The sequence below is a fragment of the Micropterus salmoides genome, unplaced genomic scaffold (genome assembly GCF_014851395.1).
Source record: "Micropterus salmoides isolate LMB-PRFRI ecotype aquatic unplaced genomic scaffold, ASM1485139v1 Ms_hic_scaffold_1, whole genome shotgun sequence".
Classification (NCBI taxonomy): Eukaryota; Metazoa; Chordata; class Actinopteri; order Centrarchiformes; family Centrarchidae; genus Micropterus; species Micropterus salmoides.
Genome location: NW_024040040.1, coordinates 17,590,140 through 17,602,153, shown reverse-complemented (window position 1 = coordinate 17,602,153; position 12,014 = coordinate 17,590,140). Strand labels below are relative to the sequence as shown.

Below are 12,014 nucleotides of genomic sequence, written 5' to 3'. Positions count from 1 at the left end.
GGTTCTTGTTCAAGGAGAGCCTGACAGATGTTTGCCAAAACTGAACTTTGCAGTTGAGAGATGTTCACTTTGACCATGAAACTATCCTCCCGCTGGGATCCAAAAGCTAAAGATAAACACCTCTTGCTCCCTCTGCCCCTCAAGGAGCCAGAGTGTGGTTCAGGCCATGGAGGAGAGCTATGAGGTGGACTTGGTCTACATCACGGAGAGGATCATCTCTGTCTGTTTCCCCGCCGGCGCCGAGGAACGCAGCTATGTCACCAACCTCAAGGAGGTGGCGACAATGCTGCGGTCCAAACATGGCGAGCACTATCTGGTGAGCAACACCCCCCAAGTGAACCCGGGACTTCTAACTTGGATCAGTTCCTGTGTTTCCTGTTTAGACAACTTTGTCCTTTGCAGACAAAATTGGTCAGACTGTGCCCTTTCAAAAGTTTTCAGAAAATTATTATTTTGATCTTGATCTTGGTATTTTTGCAACAAAAACTTTATTAATTTTAAAGTGTCCATAAGTGCTTTAATATATCTGTTTCACTTTCTGATTTCAGATACTCAACCTGAGCGAGTGGAGGAGTGACTTATCAAAGTTAAACCACAAGGTACAAAAACCTCAGCAGCTGGATGATCTTTGTAATTTATCCCAGACACATGAGACACATCAGGTGATCTCATGTTTGAGAGTCATGTTTGAGTCTTTTCCTTCTTTTGGTCCTGATCATCCCCCTCAGGTTCTGGAGTTTGGCTGGCCAGACCACCATGCACCGGCGCTGGACAAGATCTGCAGCATGTGCAAGGCCATCGACACGTGGCTCAATGGAGACTCACGCAACGTAGTGGTACTACACAACAAGGTAAAGCAAGGAAAAACGGCACACAACTGTGAATGTGAAAGAAAAGTTATTATCAAGGAATTATTGGTCTGGCTCTGTCCAATGATAACAAATCTGCTGCCAGAACCTCTAAACCTTACTAATTGTCACGTTTTGTCTAATTTATTAAATCTGTACAACCAAAACCAAAGTGTAAAAAGAACAATTTGTGGTTTTACAGAACGTTATGTACTGTGGCTCACTGTAGTCTTTGTCACCGTGAGCTTCCAAGACAACCTGCAGAACCAGCATAGTCCTAAAATGTTTAACTATTCCTTTAAATTTGTTTTATCTTTACTCTTTTATGCATTTTTGGCTGCTAACCCCCATAAAATCAAGATCAATCATTGCAGTTATTCAATCCATCTTGTTTTATTATACATTACTGTACAGTATTTACACATTCTGTACAGATGAAGCAGAAAAAGCAGAAAGCAAAACATTTTTCCTGCTTCCCTGCTTAACTGCTAAATAGACTTGTTGCCTTTTAGAGTCCGACCGGTCCCTTTAAACAAGCAGAGAGATCAAATGTTAAATAGTTATTTGTGCTTCCAGCTTTTAAGTTTTTAAATATAAATCATGCAGCTTACAGACCAGTCTATCTTATCTGAGGATTTATTTGTTACCCTGGTTCATGATTAATACAAAGGTCTTTTATCCCTTTTAAAATGATTCCTGTTTCAAATAAACTTCTCTAATATGCATCTTGAAACTTCACGTAACTGAGTGTTTTCTCTGTTTCTATGTTACAGGGGAACCGAGGTCGAACAGGGGTGGTGGTGGCTGCTTACATGCACTACAGCAACATATCTGCAAGGTATCAAACATGTCATGATCGGTAGACACATCTAAGTTTAAAGAAAGAGATTGATTAGCTGAGTTGGAGATTTTAGGCTGCCAACGCTGAAAGAGTGTTAAGTACTTACACAAGGTTTTGTAAGGACAGGAGTACCTATCAATCACATTTAGGCCTTGAGATCTGGGACTTGAGCAGCCTTGAAAATTAAACACTGATATGATTATTATGGCCAAACGCTCCGTCCTGGCCAGCTTATTTTTCTGGCTCTGTAAGAAGAAGCACATGTCATCATTCTTTAATGCAACCAGATGTTAATAGTTGGGATGGAGCCAGGAGGATTTAAAGCTGCTTTTTGTAAAGCAGAAGGCCAGACTAGGGGGTATCTCTAAATCTCAAACTTGGGACAAACTCTCCAGGTCTTCCAAAATACAGGCAGTTATTGTTGATACTGTGTAATTTGCAACATGCACTCTGGTATGACTAAAATGTCTAATTTTGTGTGATCCAGTGCTGACCAGGCGTTGGACAGGTTTGCCATGAGGCGCTTCTACGAGGACAAAGCACTTCCTGTGGGTCAGCCGTCACAGAGAAGGTCAGTTATTACCTCATTCCCTGTTTGCTGACATCAGCTTGAAGCTTTAAGAGTCTGACCTTACACATACAAAAATACTACACAGTGGATATTCTACTTGAATGGGACCATTGAATGGGACCATTCAAGAAGAACGGTAAGGTTTACTGTCCTGTTTTCAGGGAAAGATTTTTCTAGAATCGCATATTCCTTGCTTCTGAAACTCAGTTGGTTTCTCTTCTCTCGTAGTAGTACAGTAGTACACAGTAGTCATACCAAGTCTTTACAGGGCTGAGTAGAATCTCTATTGTAGTTCTCTACTGTCTGGGTGGCTGTGCGTCCGGGCGAGGCCGAGTATGGCTGAATGTTTTTCTCTGCTGTTTTGATCGTCTTAACAGGGCCAAGTAGAACCGTGTAAATTACAGTAATAGTAAATTAACATGTTTATATTTTATATTTGACTCTTTAAAAATTGTATTTAAACATCTTTTTTTATATTTTTCTATGTTGCTTTTATGTTTTATGTAAAGCACTTCAAATTGCTTTGTTGCGGAAATTTGTTATATAAAGCAACTTGCCTTTCCTTACCACACATAATGATGTAGCAATAAATGGTTCTTGGCCTTGGAAGCAACGTTCTACTGATAACTAGTAAACTAAATAGCAGGACATGCTAATGTTTGGAGCAAAGATTGCAACGGACAAATACACAATCACATATACCCATTACCCTTTTGCTCTTGTTTTTTTGGAGAGGGTAAAGAAAGAAACCATTAATCTCTTTATATACAGAGCATCTCTCTACAGCCCCATGCACACTGCTTCAACAACAAATCTGTAGCTTAAGAGGCCTGCCTGCCTAGTTACGATGGCTAAGCTATTATTGGACAGTCACTGGGGTTTAGGGAATGGTCAATTGTAGAACTGAATAACAAGACAAACTGACTGTGCAGCATTGTGACTCCTGTTTTTGTTTTAGAAACATTTTACAGAGGAATTCTTTCCTTTTTTCCTCTGTTTATCACCAGTTTAATTTTAATTGGGATAATTGAGAGAGAATGGCACGGAACAGGGAAAAGCGATCTATCTTGTCTGTCTGAGGGATTCCACTGGTGTCTCTGGGGAGGCTGCAGGGCTTAGTGGCAGTTTATTCCAGCCTTCTTAGCACATCAGAGCATATTTTCCTCCAATTCTTCTCCACTTTTAGCATTGAGTGTTTTGAGATAATGTCCTTTCCCCATGAATAGAGAGCACAACAGTAAATTCCAAACCAGAATGAGTGAAACCGATCAAGAGTGGTTTTTAAGGTATTCAAACAATTTCTTATTTTGAATTCAGCTCCCTCTAGAGGTAGGATCATTTGAGACATCTTCCTTTAAGTCATAAATTTGCTTCTACAATATTAGAAGCCCCCCCTCTGCATTATTAGACTGCTTAAAGGTTTGACCCCTCACCGTCTCTGTTCTTCACATGATCTGAGCGCTTCTTGGAAAGGATGAGCAGGACAAAGGTTACAGGGAATAAACGAAGAAATAAAGGAAACAGCAGGGGACTTAACACCACTTCATTTCAGCTTGTGAATTAGACGCCCGCCATTCTCTAACAGGTCTATAGGCTTGCCCTCTGCCCTGCTGCTATTTCCTGCTTCGGATATAATTATCTCTGCCCCTGGAGTCTGCCAGTATTATGGTCTGGAATGTGTGACATTAACATCAAGCGTATGAGATGAGCTCAATCTGCTGCTGCTATAAAAGCTTGTTAATGGATGGATTAAAGGTGTTATATGTAACACTTTAGTATCATTAAATGGTTACTATATTGGTTCTGATTAGTTAGAATGCTACAGTAAACAAGCTGAGCTTTTGATGAGAGGACAGACTCCCTCTTGTGTGCCATCAAGTCGGATTCAGACGGAAACTGGGATTATTTATGGGACAAAAGTGCATGGAAGCAGAGTTTTTTCACTCTAAGTGAGACTCAAGTAACTTGGTTATATGTGTGTTTTAAAGGTCCTCACGTGAAAAGTTGAATAGAAATTTGAGGTACATAAATAAATCCTTTCCCAACGCAACGTTGTGTTTCCTGAAATGTTTGTGTCCCACATAGAAGTTAAAATACTGTCAACTTTTGGTATGACTGCTCGACAATGTCACACTCTGGCCAGGCAGCCAAGGGGGCAAGTATACATGTCTGGATGATTGCCATCAAAGCTTTAAAAGAAACGTGGATGGAAGGAGAGTTGTTGATAGAGAGATGTTGCAAGACCTGCTGCTTCCCTCTTGTTTTATCTCTGACAGTGTAGATGCAACTTTGAGGCGTTACACCCATCTACAATTTCAAAAATGTGAGATCAGTTGGAAGGGCATAACAATATTTGCAACAGAGGAAGACTTTGGCGATTATGCTCTATCCATGTGAAGCATCTATATTTAGTGTATGGCCATATGAAGATAAGAGGAAATCTAGACGCTAGAGGTGATGGAGTAAAACCTGCAGGAGGATGACTGACGGACACTATTAGTGGAATCTACCAGAACAACCTGGAGGTCATAGCTTTGAAAGACAGAATGATAGGGTCACAATGTAATTTAAAAAACAGTATCCACAGACTGATAATTGGTCAGATAGTGTACGGTCACATCAGAATTGTGTGTGAAAACACGGCAGAGATGGAAAAGATTAGAGCGGGAAGAAAGAGCAAAAATTCATCCATAGAGGAATAGCTGTAACACATAAGGGAAAAGTTTTTTTTTTTTTACTTTCACCAAAGCTTCATGAGAGTTGCTTCTCAGAATAGTTTCCTTTTATATGACTTTTAATTTGGAAATTTGCACATGCAGTATTTGCCGAGGGTTATGTTTCCTTCCAGATGGCAGGAAGCTTTGCTTGTAAAGACACTTTGCTTTCAGTATTCTAATGGAAGAAATTACTTGCTGTATACATTATGGTAGCTTTTAATTGTCAGTAACATATCCCTTTAAATGCTCGAGTGCGCAGATGGGAAGAGCTCCTTTTTAAATTCATATTTCAGCACACTCTCTGTGACAGATGGAATATGGTCTTCATTGTGTAGTACCACCAGCCTGAAATTCATAAAATAAACAATAATGTTGGCTGTAGTCCAATACAGTTAATATGCATCTGTACTGTATGCTAACGTTTCAAAACCTTTAATAAAGATAATTTCTTGGTAAAAGACGAGCCGCTTCCTCCTCTCAGCACTGCTCTTGCGGCGTCCCTGCTCAGTCTAATTGAATTTCAGGCTAAACCATCTGGCCACTGACAGCAGAGCAAAGGGGGGTGTCTGCATGTGGTGACCCCATGGTCAAGGTCACGTTTGGTACCATCATCATTATCATCATTAACAACCAGACCGCACTAACTCAACAGACCCCCAACTGGCCTCTGTACACACCAATTCACTCTGACATTTCCCATCGTGGATAAAGGTTGTTTTATAGTCGGAGTGGAATTCCGTTCTTGGAGTTGGGGTAAAGGTGAGCCGCACAGTATGAGAGTTTATTCTGTTTGGATTTGGTGTGTAATTTGGCCAGGAGGTCCGGAGGTTGGATAGCTTTTTAAGACCATGTATCTGAACAAGTATTTGGTGATGATATTATTCGTATGATATTATTGTTATGCATGTGTGTTTTTGGACCCTCTTGAAAACGAGATGCTGCATCTCATGGGGCAATCCATTAATAAATTGAAATTGAAATAAATTGAAATTAATGATTATACTAATTATTTTGGTAATCCCACAACCTCTAATCTGGTGGCACCATCACGTCAAAACTTCCCCTGATCATCAGTTTGTTCCATGGCAAGGTATCTATAACAAACAGTGACTGGATTTCCAGGATATTCATCACTACCAAAAGGAAAAAATACATGCTTGTACAGAGGTAATAAATAGATGTAATGGTCTGCTCCGGCTTCCTCCCACCGTCCAAAGGCCTGATTGGTGACCTTAAATTGTCCTTAGGTGTGAGTGTGAGCGTGACTGGTTGTTTGTCTATGTGTGGCTCTGAGATGGACTGGTAACCTGTCCAGGGTGTACCCCACCTTTCGCCCGATGTCAGCTGGGATTGGCTCCAGCCCCCTGCGTACAGGGTCGCAAAAGCAGTTGACGATGGATGGATGGATGGATGGTCAGAAATGTACTGAGCGTAGTCTGTGTCTAAATGCACCTCTTATGCCATAATATTAATTTTGTGCTCAAGATATCTCATTATTTATTTGGCATTTTATATCTTGCACTAATAATGCTGCCACGGCGATAAAGTCCTGATTTTAATGACCCCGCTGAGTATATACACAGGATAAGCGGTTGAAGATGGATGGACGGATGGGAATTTGTATGCCTTTGTACTAGGTAGTGAGGTTACAGAAAGGGAGAGAGACGAAGGAAATGACATGCAACAAAGGGCTAGACTCAGGGAATCAGAGATGTTGCCTTAACCCCCAAGGCCACTAAGGCACCGCGGCCTTTAACATTTTTAACACAAAAACGTTCATGTACAACCATTGGCATCTGTTCACTTTTATATAGTTAAGGTTTCAAAAATTGGACGTAGCATTCCAGACTCACAGTTCGACTGGCATCTGTCATGTCTTTTATCATATCCTGTTAGTACAAAGAAAATGGAGTACATTAATTTCTTGTTTAGTAACTTCTACAACAGTGTTGGTTAATTAGTATTAGTATATAGTCTGGAATTTGAGCACAGCTTTGATTTGCTTGATGATCGAAACAGTATTCCATGAGACTTTGGACTCATACTTTCCTTTGTCTGCAGGTACGTGCGATACTTCAATGGCCTTCTCTCCGGACACATAAAAATCAACAACAAGCCTCTGTTCCTGCATCATGTCATCATGCACGGCATACCCAACTTTGAGGCCAAAGGAGGTGAGTGTCTGCCTCTGCCAAATGAACAATAGGAACCTTGTTTTTACTGATTTTCTTGAAAAAGGTTTCAATGTCCTTGTTTAATTCCCGTCACAGGCTGCCGTCCTTTCCTGAAGATCTACCAGGCAATGCAACCAGTCTATACGTCAGGAATATAGTATGGAAACTTTTATTCCAGTTCAGTGTGGCTTGGGTTTGAATTCAGAGCAGAGCTGATCCTGTACTGAATCCAGTTATTAAATTTTAAGACATTGTTATTATCATTTCTACAGCAATGTGCAAGGAGACAGCAACACCAGTATCTGCATCACTATTGAACCCGGCCTTCTTCTTAAGGGAGACATCTTGGTAAGATTTTAATGAGAATAGTGATAACTTTCATTTTCTTTTTGATTTAGAAACTCTTGACTTTTGTCGGCTTACCATCATTACTCCTTTCAAAACAGCAGCGCAACAAATTCCTTCCAGCTCTCTTTTTTCTTGGTCACAGAAGTTGTATTATTGTTATTTTTATTTATAATTATTTTTATTTATAGTTTTTTTAATTTATTATTTATAGCTTATTTTAACTATGGAAATCCAGAATAGAAAGTCGATATTTCTCCCAGAAAGCCGAGCTTGCCTGAATAATTGATGCATTGTTTAATGTATTGATATTTAACAACCTGACTCTTCCTTTCTTACCATAGTTGAAGTGTTACCACAAGAGTTACAGAAACACAACCAGAGATGTGGTGTTCAGAGTGCAGTTCCACACCTGTGCCATCCACGACCTCGGGGTGGTTTTTGGGAAGAGCGAGCTGGATGAGACCTTCAAAGGTAACGGCTCTCTGGGTGGGTGTGTTTTTTACAGTATATGTGTTTTTGTTGTTGACAGTGTTTTGTATCATTGTGAAAGGAAAATACAATACAGTATGTGTGTGTTTGTAAGTCAAGGCTGAGGTGTTGAGTTTAAGTGAGCGAAGAGTCCAAAAACAAGTACAGATATTTGGAGCAATATTGGGTAACTGCTGTTTATTTCTTAAAATGTCATAAAAAAATAAACATCACAAAAGTAAGACAGAGGTATCACAGGCAAAACTTGCACCATGTTATTACATAGTTGCTACATTCAATTAGGGACTTGTGGCCTTGCTGTGCGTTTATGTGTGTATTAATGAATTTGTGTTTGTACACATTCCTGTAAATTTGCGTATATCAGAACTGGGTCACGTGTATTGTAATTACTATACTATAATAGTTTTAAACTAGTCTCCACTGGAATATTTGGTTTCCAGTATGAAAACGTTCTTGTGCCCTGCTGCAGGAGGACACTGTTCCTCAAATCTGTGTAGTGACAGGGTCCCCTGGTGGTGAGGGCAGGTTAGCATTCACATGAAACTATATGGAAGGAAATGCAGACGAGCAGCTTATTATGAAAAAGCCCAACCAGAGTTCATTGAAGTATTAAAAAAATTAAATAAACTTTGACACCCACATGTTTGCATTATTGATTTTTGATGTAGTTTTCATCTGTCTTTAATACTCAGATAATAAAAATAAATGTACAGATTTCAATTCACCCACAGATAGTGTTTGTGTCCATTGATTTACAAAAAATAATATTTTTTATACTGTGTGTCTCTACAGATGAGAGGTTCCCAGAGTATGGAAAAGTGGAGTTTGTTTTCTCATATGGACCAGAAAAAATCAAAGGTAATTTCATCTTTGCTGACTGAAAGGAGAAACATGGAGAATATGGTTAATAGAATATCGACAACAAATGTCCATACTGTAACTTAGCAACATCAAACCCGATGTATTGGTCATGACAAATTTCAAAACAGTGACAAAAACCTACATTTTTTTCTCAATTTATGCAATCTGTTTATCCAAATGATGGATGTTTGCATTTAAAAGGACACCATTTAAAGTGACAGGTAATACGCTCTGTGAGAGGACTCCATAACCCATCATGCAATGTGTTCCTCAGGCCTAAGCCACCTGGAGAACGGGCCGAGCGTTTGTGTGGACTACAACACCCAAGACCATCTGATCCGCTGGGACTCCTATGAGAGCTTCAGCCAACGCTGTGAGGCCCCTGTGGACGGAGAGCCTGGTATGACCACACACACACACACACACACACACACAGTTTGATAGCTAGGTTGTCTCATCCACGGTTACTAATAGAGTTTTCTCTCTAACATTCTGTGAGTTAACTCACAGTGTTTTGACTCCATGAAGCTTGAGAGTATACATCATAAGTTAGTCAGAAGTACGCATTATATTAATTTTAAACTCTTAGGATATAAGGATATATAGTATTGGAATTAAATACACCGACCATATTGAAGAAACATTACATAAATACTAAAGAGTTTGAATGTGTTTTTAATTGTGTTAGCATGGAGGCAGTAGGCTGGGGATACACGGACATTATTTGTTAGGAGGTGATTTCTGCCTCCCAAAGACTTGGATGCAACAGTGTTGAACCCTCCCGTAAAAATTTCAGTTTTATTACATTAGAAAGAGTACAGTTTTAAAGAGCCTTAAAATGTTGCAGGTCTTTGGACAGCAGAAATCACAATAAAATTTTTTTAGATACAGCAGGACAGGAAAGATGTGCGTGGGTTTAGCACACTGATTAATAGGAAAAGCTCAAATAACAGCAGTGTTAACTATTTAAACTGAATTTTCATTTGCAAATACAAAAAAACACAGCAACATCAGTTTTTCCTATTTCAGATACTAATCTCAGAATTTAGTTGACTAGTTTCATGTTTACAATTAAAATTCAGTGCACATAAATTAAATTCCTTAGTCACCCCCATGGGTCATTATCTCTGGCTTTGATGCACCTTGCAGTCTACTGAAGAGATCTTTTTTACTCTTCACCCACCTCTCCTCCTCTAAACCGTACATCTCGGAGCTGCCAACGCAGCCCCCCAGCTTCCTCCCCCAACCTGTCAATTAAGCCTTTAAATAGCTGCTGCAGAAATAGGGGGGCGTCAGTCGCCACGTTACTGGCTACCCCTCCCCAGGGGTGTTGTAACCTGAGACACCACCAACGCCAAGTCCCACAAGTGGCCAATACCCACCTCCCTGTCTCATGTACCCTCTCCTACCTATTCAGTCATCCATATACATATCAGTGCAAGAAATTAAGGCCAAACACTCAAAATAATTATAACTATAATAATTAAATTATCTTTATGAAATGTTACAAAAGGTTAATTTCAGGTGTAATTTTGCCTGTGATTTAGTTTTAGTTCTGTCAAAACATCAATGATAACACATGATGCTCAGTTTTTCAGATGTCTTGAAACGTCAACAATAAATGATCATAAAGAACAATCACTTATTTTGTACCATTTTTCACTGACGTCAAGAATTTTGTTGTGCAGTCAGGACACTACTACATTTCTTTCGTTCCCACTCTGACTCTCCATATGTTCTGCTATTAGGGTCATTATGTTATTATGGATTGGTTTGTCCCCTTAGTAAATGAGTGTATATCCAGCATATGAATGAGAAATGGAAAAATCTCTAATTAAAAAAGGATGTTGAACATAACACACCTTTACAAGATTGTTTCTGAAATAAAGTGAGCTTCACATATCGATATAAGTTACACTGTTATGTTAAGTGGGGCAATTTAGGATACCTGGCAGTCTGGCAGAGTCTCAGCGATGATGAGATTCATGATTACCGCTGTTAATCTGAGAGGCTTGCACAAACAGAAGGATGCACTCATCCTCAGTTGAGTCAGGACTTGGCAGCCATTGTAGTGCTGCATCCACTTTTATATATGGGATTTTTTTTGAACGGCTTCGCAAAGACCCATTTAATTTTTATGAACATCCCCAGAGAACCGTTGTGGTAATTGCTGTTTTGCAAGAAGGTCAGTGGGAAGTGCCAGGATTGCAATTTTGATCCTAATTGAATGGACGGCAGTGTTCTCAGCACTCAGCAGAAAAGGCTCTCGGACAGTTTATTCATTTCTCTAATTGCTGCTTTCGCTCCTAGACTTGGACGTGAAAATCCAAATGGTCAGAGGAAGCTGGTGCAAGAACACGGTATCTGTTTTTTACAGGGACTGAACAGATGTGGGATGAAGCAGGTCTTGTTTGTTTTGGAAACTGTGTGATGACATGAAGCCAGAAAGAGATTCAACAAAATTTCATGAGAACTGTTTAAAAAGTTCTGTCAGCAGCATTACAAAAAAGACTTTGGAGTTCTGTTTTGTTGCCGGAAAAAACATCGGGAAAAGATGCACTGAGAGTTGTTATTGTTTAATGTTAAATGTTAATCAGGTGTCAAATACACATTTAAGTTGGCAAACCCAGGTGACCACATACACTGATGAATAACACTGATAAGCTGCTTGACAGAATGGCCTATTTTTACACGCTGCAGCACAGTGGTCAGTAATCACTCATCAGGTATCATTTGGAGAATCCAGACTTGTTTATTTGTCCAGGTGTTAAACGATTGTTTTATCCTGGGGCGCTCAAGTCTGAATGCATCTGGGGCTTGGCTAACTCATCCTGGCGCCATTTTTAACAGGGTCCAGCAGCCTTGGAAGTTCAGTTGAGGGGACTCAACGAAAGATGGGTGTCTTAAAAGGGTCTGCAGGATTAGGTGGCTTAGAGTTGGGCACATTTCACGCTGACGGATGCACTGTGGGGAACGTGAGGAGAGGCATCCTTAGCTTTCTTAGGGTATTTGTTGATGACTGTCTCACTTGTGCAGTTATAGACAGTGGCGGCGTGAAGTGTGTGTGAGTGTAAAGGTATTTGCTCAGCTGTTTGTGTTGGTATTATCCAGTTTGTTTGTGCTATATGGGTTTACATTGCTGTCTGTGTATGCCTGTAAATGTTT

General features: G+C 39.9%; 1 protein-coding gene across 13 annotated transcripts in view; it reads left to right on the top strand.

Annotated features, from left to right (window-relative positions):
• The window catches only part of tns1a (tensin 1a), a 106,503-nt gene that overhangs the window by 62,138 nt on the left and 32,351 nt on the right, over positions 1-12,014 (top strand). For 9 of the 13 annotated variants that reach the window (XM_038721203.1, XM_038721250.1, XM_038721233.1 and 6 more), the window contains 11 exons: positions 145-316; positions 549-599; positions 729-851; positions 1,622-1,686; positions 2,177-2,260; positions 7,039-7,151; positions 7,248-7,308; positions 7,424-7,499; positions 7,841-7,985; positions 8,781-8,846; positions 9,124-9,249. In XM_038721203.1, coding sequence (XP_038577131.1) covers positions 145-316; positions 549-599; positions 729-851; positions 1,622-1,686; positions 2,177-2,260; positions 7,039-7,151; positions 7,248-7,308; positions 7,424-7,499; positions 7,841-7,985; positions 8,781-8,846; positions 9,124-9,249 — 1,082 coding nt within the window. The remainder of the gene's footprint in view (positions 1-144; positions 317-548; positions 600-728; positions 852-1,621; positions 1,687-2,176; positions 2,261-7,038; positions 7,152-7,247; positions 7,309-7,423; positions 7,500-7,840; positions 7,986-8,780; positions 8,847-9,123; positions 9,250-12,014) is intronic. The other 4 variants (XM_038721300.1, XM_038721261.1, XM_038721240.1 and 1 more) reach the window with 1 other exon arrangement.